The sequence below is a fragment of the Bos javanicus genome, chromosome 12 (genome assembly GCF_032452875.1).
Source record: "Bos javanicus breed banteng chromosome 12, ARS-OSU_banteng_1.0, whole genome shotgun sequence".
Taxonomy (NCBI): Eukaryota; Metazoa; Chordata; class Mammalia; order Artiodactyla; family Bovidae; genus Bos; species Bos javanicus.
In genome coordinates, this window is record NC_083879.1 from 75,612,384 (window position 1) to 75,628,127 (window position 15,744).

Here is a 15,744-nt window from a genome sequence, read left to right on the forward strand (position 1 = left end):
AGATTTCATGTTTGGATTCATCTTTTATTTCTGGAACAGTTTGGTCATTTAAACATTGAACGTGTTATTGAGTGCACGTTTGTGTACTCAACACGCAGTGAGGCCCAACAAACAGACGTCAGAGTTTGGAGCAGAGAAAGTATTGTTGCAGGCCCAAGCGAGGAGAACAGGTGGCTCGTGCTCAGAAAACTCCCAGACTTCCCAAAGGGTTTCAGCAAAGCATTAAAAAAAAAAAAAATTGTATTGGAGTACAGCCAATTAACAATGCTGTGATTATTTCGGGTGAACCGTGAAGAGACTCAGCCAGACATACACATGTATCCATGCTCCTCCAAACTCCCCTCCCATCCAGGCTGCCGCATAACACTGAGCAGAGTTCCCTGTGCTAAGCAGTAGGACCTTGTTGGTTATCCATTTTAAATACAGCAGTGTGTATGTGTCCACCCCAAACTCCCTAACTATCCTTTTTCCCATTCTCCACTCCCTGCCCTTCCCCAGCAGCAAGCAACTGTAAGTTCATTCTCTAAGTCTTTGAGTCTGTTGAGTCTGTTACTGTTTTGTAGGTAAGTTCATTTGTATTGTTTCTTTTTAGATTCCACATGTCTTAGATACCATACCATATTTCTCCTTCTTTGTCTGACTTCACTCAATATGGCAATCTCTGGGTCCGTCCATGTTTCAGCAAAGCATTTCCAAAGGCCAGGTGAAGCAGGGTATGTGAGTGTCTCGTGCACATTTTCTGATTGGTTCATGGCGAGGTAACAGGGCGGCTAACTTCATCAATCCTTAGGCATCAGTAGATCTGAGGTCCATGTGCTCATGATCATCAGGTAGCTAATTCCTTCCATTTGGTGGTGGTTTCTAGCATCTGAAAAACTCAGGAAGGATGCCTGAGATGGGGGGCAGCTATAGCAGGGGATGTGGAACAACTCATGAGTCCTGCTTGCTTACAGCTGTTGCTATGGATGGGTCTGAACTTTTGTCCCCTCATACATGTATATATATTTTTTGGGCTTTTATTTAGATGCCCAAATGATTCCTTCTTAATGTTTGAATTTCTGTGATGACACAGGAAACTTCCATGTGTTCATAACTTTAGTTGTTTCTGGGACATGATGTGTTTATTTATTATGGAGACTTTTATTTCTAAAATGTTAGTATTTTCTTGTTCCATTATTTAGTTCTTTTTTCTTTTTGGATACCTGCTAAGGGTGCGTTGGGTCTCCTCTGTTTGTCTTCCATATTTATGATGTTTCTGTTTTAAATCTTCTGCTTGCTTTTTTTTAATCCCCCTTTTTTCCCCTCAAGACTCTCATTTTTTCACCAGTGTGTATTTCCTTTTAGCTACTTCTATCTTGGTGTCTGTTATAGCAACCCAGATGGACTCAGATAAAGTAGCATAAACAGGAAAACAACAGAAATTTATTTCTCACAGTCCTGGAGGCCGGAAAATCCAAGGTCAATGGTCAGTGGGTTCGGTGTCTAGACCTACTTCCTGGTTCATAGATTACTGTCTTGGGTGGTGTTTTCCTCAATAGTGGAAGAGACGAGAGTTCTCTACATGTTTTTCATAAGGACACTAACCCCACGCACGAGGGCTCCACCCTTAGTCTGTAGTCACCTCCTGAAGGCCCTGACTCCGGGTATCAACATGCTGGGCATTAAGTTGCAGTCTGAGTTCGAGAGTGCCACAAACATTCATTATGTAGCAGTGCCATTTGTAACCATTCTTCTGGCTTTTCATCTGGAGGTCTCTCCTCCTCTGTTTCCTTCTCTTGCTTCCCAGAACTCTTGCAAATCCTACTCTGTTTTTGTAGACAGAATCAGTTATTTCATTGTTTTGTGAATTTATGAAAATACATTTGGGTAAAATTTTCATCTGTTGCATGTAACATTGCTTTGGTGGGTGTTTTTCATCTGTCATTCATTTTCATATTTCCCTTCTTGTGGCATCTCTGTAAAGGTTTTCTTTTCTTGTGATTAGGTGAGTTCCTTATGAAGTAGCTATTTATAGGAATTTTACCTGGGCAGGAGACAGGGCCATATCCCATGCCCATGGGAATTCTTGTGACCTGGGAGTGTGTGTCTGAGTGTGATTCTTTCAACTCTTGTTTTTCCTCAAGGTTGCAGAGACTGGTTGTGCTCCTAGTGGGGTCTCTGTTTTTTGCCTTGCCTTGGCAACAGACTGCTTCCTGCTAATATGTCTTACCACCCGTACAGTATCTCATTTAATTTGACCTTTTCTGCTTCTGGAAATGTCTCACCATACCATGCCCAGGAAAGCTTTTAGTGCTCCCTGCACATCTGTTGCCCTTTCCAGAAAGTTACTGCTGGGTTTGTTGCTGGATATCCTCATTATTTGGGCAGCATGGCTCTGCAGGCATGGACAGCCTCTCCAAGCCTTTTTCTTCTCCTCTGTCTGACCTTCCCTGCAGTTTGGCAACTCCGCCTCCTGTTGCGTGGTTCAAAGCTACAGATGTCTTCCAGTTTCCTCTGGGATGCAGTTTGCATTTTCATGTTCCTTGTTGCTTTTGGGTGAATTCCAAGAGGAAGTTTTTAAGCCAAGAGACTGTAACAAGACAATTTGAGTTTTTTATCTTTTCTTTGCCAGCCAAACTCTTCACTGCTTTCTTTGTTGTAGACGTTATTGCCTTTAAAATAACTTTTCAAAAAGACCTAAAGAAGAAAGTAGTTTCGCAGACAGCTCTGTACTTTTAGGTCTGGAATGATCGCATTAGTAATAACATGCCACAAGGAAAGAAATATTAATCTTTTTTACCTTGACTATTTAGGAATTCAGAAGTCAGAAGAAGCTAAGGTAAAGTCAGAATCAAGCATGGATTGAGGCCTTTAGGCTTGTTAGATGTGTATGTAGAAGGCTGTTTTATTACTGGACTCGCCAGTTTTGCTATCCTGCCTCTGTTATGGTTACCCATTCATGCCTTGCCAGCGTTCCTCAGATATTCCCTTGACATTCTTAGGCTGCTCAAAACTCTTGGCTGGATTTATGTTTGAGTTAAACAGCACTTTCCATGTACAGCAACAATCTGCCTGTAAGTATCAAAACAAAAAGAAAATGTGACAGGCTTTGTTGAGACGTTAATATCCAGAAGTAGAAATAATCCAGGCATGAGGTCATTTGAAGACTAAAGATAAAGGAAGTTAAGGTACTGTCTATTAAGTCAGTAGCTCAATGTAATTTTTAAATGCCAGGCTGTTAAAAATGACAGTGTTTACCTGGGGATCTTGGGCCAGCGTGGAGAGAAAGGGTCCCATTTAGAAGATGGGAGCCTTGCTGTTTGCTTAGGTCGGACACAGAGCAAATGTGTCTGGAACACCTTTGCAGTCTGGTGACATGAGAGGACAAACCCTTTCCTCCCTCTCTAGCTACACCTTAGAGCCACAGCCAGACCTATCCTGCTCCGACTCAGCAATAGGAAGCCGTGTGCTCAGGCTCAGGGCCAGTGGTCGAGGGCGGGGCCTGTCCACTCTGATGGAGTGCAGGGAGCAGAAGATGAGGTTGGAGATGGGCAGCGGAGGATGCTTCCAGAGGCACGGAGGGGTCAACACCAGATTAGGCAAGAGTGCAAGGAGGGAGGCCGGCGATGGAGAGGGTGAACTGGACTGATAGCAGTGTTTTCCAGCAGTTGTGTTTATTTTTAACCATGAGACAAATTTTAGAGAACATGTAGGGGAGTCATTTTGTCTGCTTTGTAAAGATTATTCTAAACACAGTGAGGTCATAATTAGATCTGTGCCACCCACACGTGGTTCATTGAACCAATGTAGGTGATCTGTTTCACTTGGGTGTAAAGTACAGCTAAGTCAGACTAGGAGATGATTAAGCAAAGGATAATCACATAACTAAAACAGTTTGGGGTTATATTCTTTAAAAAAAGCTTGGGACAGAAATCATAAAGTGGCTTGTGTGGCAGACCTATGGAATCAGACCTGGCCTTTCAAAAACGAAGCAGGTCTCAAAAGGTTGGTACTTAAAGAGTGCGGCCTTGACACTGAAGTCCAACCTCAAAGGACCCTAGAGGAATGAATAATAAGGTCTAACAGGCTTTGGTGGAAAGTTGGTGGGGAAAGTGAGCGTGGGATAAATGTTCAGTTCAGTCGCTCAGTCGTGTTCGACTCTTTGCGACCCCCATGACAGCACGCCAGGCCTCCCTGTCCATTACCAACTCCCGGAGTTCACTGAGACTCACGTCCATCGAGTCAGTGATGCCTTCCAGCCATCTCATCCTCTGTCGTCCCCTTCTCCTCCTGCCCCCAATCCCTCCCAGCATCAGGGTCTTTTCCAGTGAGTCAACTCTTGGCATGAGGTGGCCAAAGTATTGGAGTTTAAGCTTTAGCATCATTCCTTCCAATGAACACCCAGGACTGACCTCCTTTAGGATGGACTGGTGGGATCTCCTTGCAGTCCAAGGGACTCTCAAGAGTCTTCTCCAACACCACAGTTCAAAAGCATCAATTCTTCAGCGCTCAGCCTTCTTCACAGTCCAACTCTCACATCCATACATGACCACAGGAGAAACCATAGCCTTGTCTAGACAGACCTTTGTTGGCAAAGTGATGTCTCTGCTTTTGAATATGCTATCTAGGTTGGTCATAACTTTCCTTCAAAGGAGTAAGCGTCTTTTAATTTCAGGGCTGCAGTCACCATCTGTAGTCATTTTGGAGCCCAGAAAAATAAAGTCTGACACTGTTTCCACTGTTTCCCCATCTATTTCCCATGAAGTGGTGGGACCGGATGCCATGATCTTCGTTTTCTGAATGTTGAGCTTTAAGCCAGCTTTTTCACTCTCCACTTTCACTTTCATCAAGAGGCTTTTGAGTTCCTCTTCACTTTCTGCCATAAGGGTGGTGTCATCTGCATATCTGAGGTTATTGATATTTCTCCCGGCAATCTTGATTCCAGCTTGTGTTTCTTCCAGTCCAGCATTTCTCATGATGTACTCTGCATATAAGTTAAATAAGCAGGGTGACAGTATACAGCCTTGATGTACTCCTTTTCCTATTCGGAACCAGTCTGTTGTTCCATGTCCAGTTCTAACTGTTGCTTCCTGACCTGCATATAGGTTTCTCAAGAGGCAGGTCAGGTGGTCTGGTATTCCCATCTCTTTCAGAATTTTCCACAGTTTATTGTGACCCACACAGTCAAAGGCTTTGGCATAGTCAGTAAAGCAGAAATAGATGTTTTTCTGGAACTCTCTTGCTTTTTTCGATGATCCAGCGAATGTTGGCAATTTGATCTCTGATTCCTCTGCCTTTTCTAAAACCAGCTTGAACATCTGGAATTTCACGGTCCACATATTGCTGAAGCCTGTCTTGGAGAATTTTGAGCATTACTTTACCTAGTGTGTGAGATGAGTGCAATTGTGTGGTAGTTTGAGCATTCTTTGGCAATGCCTTTCTTTGGGATTGGAATGAAAACTGACCTTTTCCAGTCCTGTGGCCACTGCTGAGTTTTTCACATTTTTTGGCATACTGAGTGCAACACTTTCACAGCATCATCTTTTAGGATTCAGTAAATGATGTGTCCTGGGTGGTGGTTAGACTGTCTGCCTGTCCAGTTAAAGGGTTTGGCTTTTTAGGCCAGAGTGCTTTGAGTCAATGACCCAGCTTATTGACTGACTCCACAGTTTCTAATCTATTGGCCTCTAGGCCAATCCTCTGTGTCACAGTGAGAAAGTTCAAGGTTCATGGAGAGGAAGGGAGAGGTTTCCATAAGGAATTTAGTGGGAAGCTCCTGGAAACCTGGCTTACCTTTCAGGAGAAGGAAGAGCCTTGGGCAAGAAGAACCTGCAAAATAAGCGTGGTTTATCCTGAAAAGGGTGACTTGTTTACAAGTGTGTGAAACACAGCCCTGAGCTCCATACCTCTCACCACACGTGACCATGAGTGTCCCTTCTGTGACTTTGTGTCGCTAAGACAGAGGGTCACTCTTTCTCTCTCTCTTGTCCATCGAGCCTCGTGTGAATTTACTGTCATACCGAAGTCCCGCAGGCCAGGTGTCTTATCAGAGATTTATTTTCTCTCAGTCCTGGAGGCTGGAAGGTGTTGGCAGAATGGGTTCTCTGGAGGCCACCTTCTCCCTGTGTCCTGACATGGCCTTTCCTCTGTGCATCCCTGGTGTCTCTTTGTCCAAATTTTCTCCTCTTATAAGGACGCCAGTCAGATTGGGTGATGGTGTTCAGTTGCTAAATCATATCTGACCTCTTGCGACCCCATGGACTGCAGCACACCAAGCTTCTCTGTCCTTCACTCTCTCCCAGAGTTTGCTCAGATTCATGTCCATTGAGTTGGTGACTAACCATGGTTAGTTGCCATCTAACCATCTCATCCTCTGCCTCCCTCTTCCTTAATGACTTTTTAAACTTAGTCACCTCTTCTAAGTCTCCTCCCTCCAAATACACATTCTGAGTTTCCTGGGGTTAGTGCTTCAACATAAGAATTTGGGGTGGGAGAGGGGCGTAGTTCAGTCCATAATAACCCCCATGGTTGGATATGTTTGTTCTTTCTGCTTTTTCATTGCCGTGTTCCACCTACCCCTCTCCCACCGCACCCCCTTCACATTCTCTCTCACCGTGGCTTACACTTCTACAGCGATGTGGGCTCTGAACCCACAGCCCCAATTCAGCTCCACCTCCCCTACAGCTTACTGGATATCCATCCTTTCATAACCCTCAACAGTGACCCCAATCACACACACACCCCTTCCCCTCCCACTTCTTCCCTTCTGTCCTGACTTAAAACTTGCTGTTCTTTGTTAAACTTTAATCTCCTCCTTCCCAGGAGCTCACTGTTTACAACATAAGGTTAATCTTTCCATGAACATGCGTTTTATAGCATCATCTTTTTATTTCAATACCACTGTTCAAGTTATCCTCTCAAGCTCAAATTGTTGCAATAGCTCTGTCACTGGTCTACCCCAGTCCCCACCAGCTCGTCTTTTTCCAACCCATTAGTATATATCATCTTCAGGTTCGTTTTTCTCAAGTTCTACTTCTGTTGTGTCATTATTCAGTGACTCCCAGCAGGGTGGAGACCATATTTTTCAGCTAGGCTTTTTGATGTCCTTTGTGGTCTGATTCCCACCTAGTTTCCAAGTGCATCTTTAACTCTGCAGCAGTGAGTCTCACTCATCTTCCCGAATGCCTCCTGATTTCTGTCCCGTGGCTTTCTTTGTGCTGTTCTGCTTCCCTGCAATTCCTTCTCCTTGTGTGTTTCTGTCTTTTTCCAAGTATGACCCAACATTTGAGACTCAACTGAATTCAGCTCTAACCTTCTGAATGGCGGAGAAGAGAGCTTTGTCAATACTGTAACGTGTGGGATGGTTTCCTGGGAAAGGGGGAGCAATTGAGGGAGGGGTGTGGCAGGAAAGAAATTAATTAGGAGGTAATTGACATGGAAACCAACAAGAAATTGACAGAAAAGACCCTACCTAATGTCATCTGTGTTTGGGCAAGCGCATGTTTAGTTTCTTCAACCAGATTGTAAGCTTGGGAGCCACAAGATACCTTTTATCTGTTTATCTTGCTAATGTCTGCATTGCTTGGTCTGTTCCTGGATCCATAAAAGGTAACTAATGGATGCTAATCATATGGATTAGGTACTGCTCATTATCTTCCCAGCGGACTGGAAATGTGTGATGAGTGGTACCTGACTCCTCGTAGAGCCTGAATAATAATAATAATACTTAGAACACAATCTATCGTGTGAATAACTAAGAGCTGAGTGTAAAACTAGAAAAGGATAAGCTATGTAAAAATATGCAGAAGAATAAAACATGCTCAAATATTAGCATGCCTTGTATGGCTAAAGGTGACATTGTTCTTGAATGAACTGAAGCCTCAGCAGGTGATTGCTGCCCCAGAGGGGTGGGGGGCTGACGGGCCCTCATGTGTTTCCGGGGGAGTAAGGGGGGATTCCTACAATGAAGAGCATAGAGGACAAATGTTACTGAAGTGGTCTCAGTCTTCTCTTCTGATGTCTCTTTCTTCTCTCTCTGCTTCCGGTAGATACTGTATATAATCTGCTTTCATCATGGGAGAGATAGAGCAGAGGCCAACTCCAGGATCAAGACTGGGGGCCCCGGAGAATTCGGGGATCAGTACATTGGAACATGGACAGAAGCCACCCCCCACGCCTTCAGGAAAACTCATGTCCATCAAGATCCAGATGCTGGATGATACTCAGGAGGCCTTTGAAGTTCCAGTAAGTTGGGGGCAGCCTTCGGCATGGGGGCGCTCATCTCAGTCCTGTGTTTCGGTGATGCACAGTGGTGGGAAGACAGTCTGTGTATTCAGCAGCCCTCTTCCCACCGTCACCATGCTCCTCTGGTTCCGTCTGAGCTATGGATTTTCTTGGTTGATGTGTGTTGATTTTTTGATTGCATGCGCCGAGTACAAGTGATATCAGTGGATGTGTCACTTGAATTTTACTCTGACTTTCCATATACTAAGACACGTGTGTATATGCCTGTGTGTGTGTTACGTATATTTTTGAGTTGGAGGGAATTATGGTTTCAATCTCAGTTTAATTTCCTTTGTTGTTGTTCAATCGCTCAGTCATGTCCGACTCTCTGCGACTCCGTGGACTGCAGCACACCAGGCTTCCCTGTTCTTCACCATCTCCCGGAGCTTGCTCAGATTCATATCCATTGAGTCGGAGATGCCATCCAACCATCTCATCCTCTGCTGCCCCCTTCTCTTCCTGCCCTCAATCTTTCCCAGCATCAGGGTCTTTTTCAATGAGGTGGCTCTTCGTATCAAGTGGCCAAAGTATTGGAGCTTTAGCACCAGTCCCTCCAATGAATATTCAGGGTTGATTTCCTTTAGGACTGACTGGTTTGATCTCTCTCAAACCAGTGAAACTTGTTCAGTCGTGTCTGACTCTTTACAACCCCATGGGCCATACAGTCCATGGACTTCTCCAGGCCAGAATACTGGAGTGGGTAGCCTTTCTCTTCTCCAGGGGATCTTCCCAACCCTGGGATCGAACTTTGCTTACAAACAATTCCTCTAAACATCAGTGCATGTTTGTGAGCACTGAATTACTCTGTGTGACTGGCAAGAAAAGTCAAATAGCTGAATGAGTGTTCTGACATCAGGAGAGAACTTGCTGACCATGTTTGTGGGTAGGGAGTGGGGGTAAATAAAAACCCTGAACCCAGCCTATAGTCCAGCAGCCCTAGAATTGAAGAGACCCCCATCCCAGGGGCTGGGGACAAAAGAGGTGTCTAGGAGGCAGGCAGAGATGAAGGAGCAGCAGCCTTGCCTTGTTCATCAGCTGGAGCTGCACACCCCGCTGGTTCTGCTGTTTTCCTTGGAACCTTTGCCCTGTCGCCCCTTTCCCACTTTTCCCATCCTTCTCCTCATCTTCTCTTGAAATCCCACTCCTGTTCGAGGCTCAGGAACCACCATCAGTTACTTGCAGGTAGAGGATCTCTTCTGGAGAAGGCAATGGCCCCCCACTCCAGTACCCCTCCCTGGAAAATCCCATGGATGGAGGAGCCTGGTGGGCTGCAGTCCATGGGGTCGCAAAGAGTCAGACACAACTGAGTGACTTCACTTTCACTTTTCACTTTCATGCATTGGAGAAGGAAATGGCAATCCACTCCAGTGTTCTTGCCTGGAGAGTCCCAGGGATGGGGGAGCCTGGTGGGCTGCCATATATGGGGTCCCGTAGAGTCAGACACGACTGAAGCGACTTAGCAGCAGAGGATCTCTTCAATGGCAGGGAGAGTCCGGATGTATGTTCACCTTTGTACAATGCTGATGGCACTTTTCTCAAGAATTAATTAGCATCCATAGAATTCACAGCACACTCTGGCTTTTTCCCTGTTTTCTCTCTTGGATACTAAACACCGTATCTCACACTGCTTGCGTGTGGGGGTGAAAAATAACTCTTGAATTCCAAACAGCCCAATTTTAAACAAACTTTGGGAACGTAACCTGTTTTTAAAGTGGAGACAATCTGTCTATTATTCCTGTTGGCTAGAGCAACTAAAATTTTAACAATCGGCATTAACGTCTGCAACCCATCATTTAATCGTTTATGTGATATGAGTCAGTCACATTCATTTCCAAGACTATTGTTCTAAAAGTGTGAATTACCATTAAGTGTCTCAGGGAAGACAAACCTCAGAAGAGCTATGTTTTAAACCTGCCAATTTATCACACACTGCAAACGACCTTTGTATCTTTCTGATTTTCTCGTTGTGGAATTTCTATCTCTTCAAGGACTTGGGAACTTCATAGTCTGAGGAACAGAGTCGCTGCTTATCTGCTGAAATTGTAAAAAATAGAGGGGCACACCTGCCAACCTGGTAGACTCAGACCTTCTGGAACATGTCCTACCCCCTTCCTTCCGCCCCGCTCTCCCCCACTTTCTTTTTGTTGCAAGACTGGTTTGGTGAGGTATTTGGTTTCAGTGTTTCTCCTTTGCTACTGTTAAGGGTTTCTGAGCCCAGATCTCTAGCAATATGTTCTTTTAAATGGTATTCCCGTTTATGGGTTTGGACCAAAGGGCCATCAAGCACTGCTGTTATGTGCACAGGGAGCATTGTGTGTATTCATTTGCAATTCTTGTTTCCTTGAAGCAAAGAATGTTAAAACTCCATTCCTAGCTACTGTTTAGCCAGGAACTAGATAGGAACTCTCTGCCTAAATAGGAATAGAAGTTTGTTTGCATCTTTTAAAATGATTTTACTTGATAATTTCTGATGCCCATGCTTTGCATTTATAACTCCTCTGCCTGGAAGGTTTCTTATACCACCCCCTCCCCACCCCCACCATAAAATCCTATGCACCCTTGCTGCTGCTGCTGCTAAGTCGCTTCAGTCGTGTGCGACCCCAGAGACAACAGCCCACCGGGCTCCCCTGTCCCTGGGATTCTCCAGGCAAGAACACTGGAGTGGGTTGCCATTTCCTTCTCCAGTGCATGAAAGTGAAGTGAAGTCGCTCAGTCATGTCCGACTGTTCGAGACCCCATGGACTGCAGCCTATCAGGCTCCCCCGTCCATGGGATTTTCCAGGCAAGAGTTCTGGAGTGAGGTGCCATTGCCTTCTCCGATACACCCTTAGAGGCCCTCTATGTTTTACCCAGATGCTAACTTCTTGAGACAGTAGGTGGGACTTTTTCTTCCCTCCTTCAGACCTCTTCACTCATAGGTATGTCAGGGTGGAGCTGGACCACTGAGATTTAAATCGCAACTTCTCCTACCGAGGCACTGATCACCTTGGGCAAGGTACTTAATCCCTCTATCTCAGTTTTCTCCTTTGTAAAATGAGGCTCATCATAAACCCTGCCTCATTTCTTGAGAACAAAAGAGTTGATACAAATGAACAATTCTTGGCACATACAAAGAGCTTGGAAGGTAATATGATTGATGATGTTGTTGCTGTTCAGTCACTCGGTCGTGTCTGACTCTTCGGACTGCAGCACACCAGGCTTCCCTGTCCTTCACCATCTCCTGGAGTTTGCTCAAACTCATGTGCATTGAGTTGATGATGCCGTCCAACCATCTCATCCTCTGTCGTGCCCTTCTTCTCCTGCCCTCAGTATTTCCCAGCATCAGTCTTTTCCAGTGAGTCAGCTCTTCACATCAGGTGGCCAAAGTCTTGGAGCCTCAGCATCAGTCCTTCCAATGAATATTCATGGTTGATTTCCTTTAGGGTTGACTGGTTTGATCTCCTTGTTGTCCAAGGGACTCTCAAGAGTCTTCTCCAGCACCACAGTTCGAAAGCATTGATTCTTAGGTTCTCAGCTTTCTTTATGGTCCAGCTCTCACATCCATATGTGACTACTGGAAAAACCATAGCTTTTACTATGCGGACCTTTGTCAGCAGAGTGATGTCTCTGCTTTTTAATATGCTGTCTAGGTTGGTCATAGCTTTTCTTCCAAGGAGCAAGCGTCTTAATTTCATGGCTGCAGTCACTGTCCGCAGTGATTTTGGAGGCCTCACCCACGTGCGTTTGCATCTCGCTGCTAGCTGCTTCGGCCTGGGTCCTGCCTCGCTGCCTCATCTCCAGCACCTAGCACGGTGCCTTGTGTGTATTAGGTGCTCGTTAAAAGCTTCACTATTAGGGTGAGTTGATCTGACAAGTAGAATTCATGGTATTGTTAGTTTTCCACATGCCTCCTCCATTCATGTTTAATTTTTAAAAAGCTTATTCGAGTTGGGTCAGAATGTTCCTTCTCAACCCATAGGCAACAGATGTTTTCCATAACTGCCTGTAGAAAGTCAGCGATCAGCATTTTTATTGACTGTGCTGATTCTAAATTGCTACCTTGTGGTCTTTAAGAAGAGAACGGGCCAGGACTCTGCAGCTGGGAGGCAGCAGGCTGGCCGTGGTGACTCAACCGCTGTGCTTGCGATTAGAGAGGAGGGACTAGGATTGCAAGAGATGCAGCTTCCCACAACTGCTTTTTAAACCCTGCTCTAAAACTTTGTGTTGTGAATTCATGGAGGCCAGGTGTCGCAGCCTCGCTTACCCACCCTTGTTCCCTCCCTGGATTGGGTGCCCCGTGATGATGAATTCTCATTGCTAATTCACATTTGTCACACAGATGGGCAGGCACTTGGCCGGAAGTCATTATCATTCCCTTTGGGGAACATTCCTCCGTGAACCACATCGTTCCCTAGGGAGTGAGTTTCCCGGGTCTTTTCCTGATACTTTGGTTTCGGAGGATGGATGGAGGCAAAGTCATCGTTTTAAAATGCACGTTCCCCAAATGCTTCCTGGCCCAGATAACCACACCAGTCTGCATCATTACTTACAGCCTCAAATGAAGTCTTATCAAAGAGTTTAATCCTTTGAGAGGCCTGGGCATGGAGCCTCAGACTTTGCTACGCCGTGGCTCGTTCTCCCGGTCACCTTTGCTCTTGAGCTTGGACGGTCTTTTTAGGTATTTTTTTCTGCAGAGTTGAAAGTTCAGATGCAATATTTATAGTAAATTCTTCCAGGACATTTTATCGTCTTTATGTGGAATATGCTGTGATGAGAAGCCTCACCCTGTGGCTTGTGGTATCTGCGGTGTTCCCTTCCAACCAGAGGGTATACCTCGAGGGACTCGTGTGGATCTGAAAGGGTTAAAGACCCCCCGCCCCGCCCCTACCCCCCAAGAAGGTTCCTGAGAAGGTTTTGTGTGTCTTGTCCTCATGACCCTGCTGGTAAACAAAACGCTGTTCCTACTGACGTTTGTAGGATGAAGCAGATGGCTTCTTCCCCCAAGTGTTTATTCAGTTTATGTGTTTTCATTAGCAAGGCCGCTCTAGGAGGAGCAGAGAAGAGTGGAGGAACTGAAACGGAGCCATGTTTTGCTGCTTTTGAGCAGCCCTGGGAAGCTGGCCTGGAAAAGATGCTCACAGGTGATGGGAAGACCCCTGGCTTGTGTTGAAGAGCAAGCCGGAGTTGCCGTGGTGTGGGTGCAGGGCACTCCGTGTCAGCCACCACCATCCAGGGGGCTGATCATCCTGCCTTTGTATTGGTGTTTTGTCGAGGCTTTCCTAAGAAGCCTTTCTAGCTCCTGGGTGTCTGAGGATAAAGTGTGGTTTCTTAGTTTGGAGAGGCTGGGGGAGAGGTGGATGGCCGAGTGCTCCGGTGACTTTTTCCTTATTCTCCACCATTGTCCTGGGTTGGTTCATCCTCTGCGTTAGCGTCTCAAGCTGGAAAATTCTCTTGACTTGCTTATTACGCTTAGTTTTGACTTCCTGCAGGTAGAATGGGAGCTCTGTGGGGGCCTGGCCCCTTTGGTTCTTATTTATCCTTATATTCTGTTCCTCCACAGTGCCTCAGACTGATGATGCCATAACCTGTGACCGACTGCCCACACCTCTGTTCATTCGTGTGCTTCTCACCCATGAGGAAAGCTGGGTGGTGCTGTCATCTCTTTAAGATGAGGGGGAACCCCTGGGGAACTCTTCGAGTCACCTCCTCACATTTGGGATGGGATATGGTGTTGGGATAGCACTGGGACTGGAACCCAGCCCTCGTGACCCCAACTTTGTCCGTCTTCCCTCTCCCTGAGCTGCAGCCTCGTGTAAGATCTGTGGGCTTCCACTGTCTTGCCTTATTCGATGTTTCCAAAGTTGCCTCCAAGGCTCCTTTCAAACTCTCATCTTCCAACTGCTCTGGTTCCTTTCTTATTTGTAAACACCACCCAACATCCACCAACAAATTTGTTGAGATCCCCCAACCACCCAGGCCTCTCCCCAGGGCTCCTGGCGGGGGTCATCTCTGTCTTAAACTACTTGTTGTCCATACCTCTAATTAGACTTGGAATCAGAAGCTCTAATCTGGTTTCTCCCTCTAATTATAATCATACTGAGACTCAGTTTCCTTATCTGCAAAATGAAGAGTTTGGTTCAGATGACAATCCACGCTTTTTCCCCCCTCCCTTTCTTTTTTTTGAAAGTCGGCTCCTTGCATTTACATCTTCTGTTGATGAATTACCTCTCCATGATTATGTTTGTTAATTCCTCAGGCAAATAGTAAACTCTTTCAGAAAAGGGATTTTAATCTAAGAAATATTACAAAAGCCTCATCAGAGATAGTATTAACAGTTATTGGGTAACTAGTAGGTGCTCAAATCAAATATGGCGAGGGTGAATAAGCATGCATGAACATGAGCAGATTCCAGGAGATGGTGAAGGACAGGGGAGCCTATTGTGCTGCAGTCCATGGGGTCGCAAAGAGTCAGACATGACTCAGCAGCAACAAATATGCTTATGGGGCATCAGGAAATGGTAGGATTTAACGTGTGTTTGTGTGTTGTGTGTTAAGTCATGTCTGACTCTTTGCGACCCCATGGACTGTAGCCCACCAGGCTCCTCTGTCTGTGGAATCCTCCAGCCAAGAATACTGGAATGGGTAGCTACTCCATTTTCCAGGGGATCTTCCTGACCCAGGGCTTGAACCTGAGTCTCCTGCATTGCAGGCAGATTCTTTACCGTCTGAGCCACCAGGGAAGCCCAGGTGGGTGGGGTAACTTAAATAAGTATCACTGAACTAAATTGGGCTAAACTTCATGCCACTTGAGAAGACAGAAAGAAATCAGGTATTTGCTAGACAACACATTATTAGCGGGAACAAACAACTTCGTTGGAAACAGACATCTAAAATTTTTAAGAAAAATAATTAGTTTGCACGTCGTAATAAGAGAGACTGCAAAAGTTTTTCTTTTTTTTTTAACTGAGGGCAAAAGTGCCTGTGTTATCTCAGACCTAATTAGGAGTCTGGCATGGTTAGTCCATAAATGATTAAACCTTTATTTCAGTTTCTTAGCTTTTGAAATGAAGCAATCGTTTATTTTTCACTGAAACCTGGCCTTGACATTAGTCAAGGACTTGTTCCTCCAAGTGCTTTGTGGTTCTGCAAAAGGTCTTAAGTGGTTGGAGAATTTTTAAACTGTCTTCATAAGCTAGTGCTCAGAAAAAGAGGATGTAGCAGAAGTTTGTCTCTTTAAAAAGCTTTGTGTTGTCTTTTTGGGGACTCCCTAGTTTACATCGACAGCTTTCCTGGTGGCTCAGATGGTAAAGAATCGACTTGCAATGCAGGAGACGCGGGTTCGATCCCCTAGTCGGGAAGATCCCCTGGAGGAGGGCATGGCAACCCACTCCAGTATTCTTGCGTGGGAAATCCTGTGGACAGAGGAGCCTGGCAGGCTACAGTCCATGGGGGCACAAAGAGTTGGACGCAACTGAGCGACTAACATTTTCAGTTCACTTTCCC

The 15,744-nt window shown here is 45.5% G+C and overlaps 1 protein-coding gene across 2 annotated transcripts in view; it reads left to right on the forward strand.

The window, feature by feature from the left end:
- FARP1 (FERM, ARH/RhoGEF and pleckstrin domain protein 1) overlaps positions 1-15,744 on the forward strand; it is a 309,083-nt gene that overhangs the window by 62,013 nt on the left and 231,326 nt on the right. For both annotated transcript variants that reach the window (XM_061435251.1, XM_061435252.1), the window contains exon 2: positions 8,028-8,223. In XM_061435251.1, coding sequence (XP_061291235.1) covers positions 8,053-8,223 — 171 coding nt within the window. In that variant the 5' untranslated portion in view covers positions 8,028-8,052. The remainder of the gene's footprint in view (positions 1-8,027; positions 8,224-15,744) is intronic.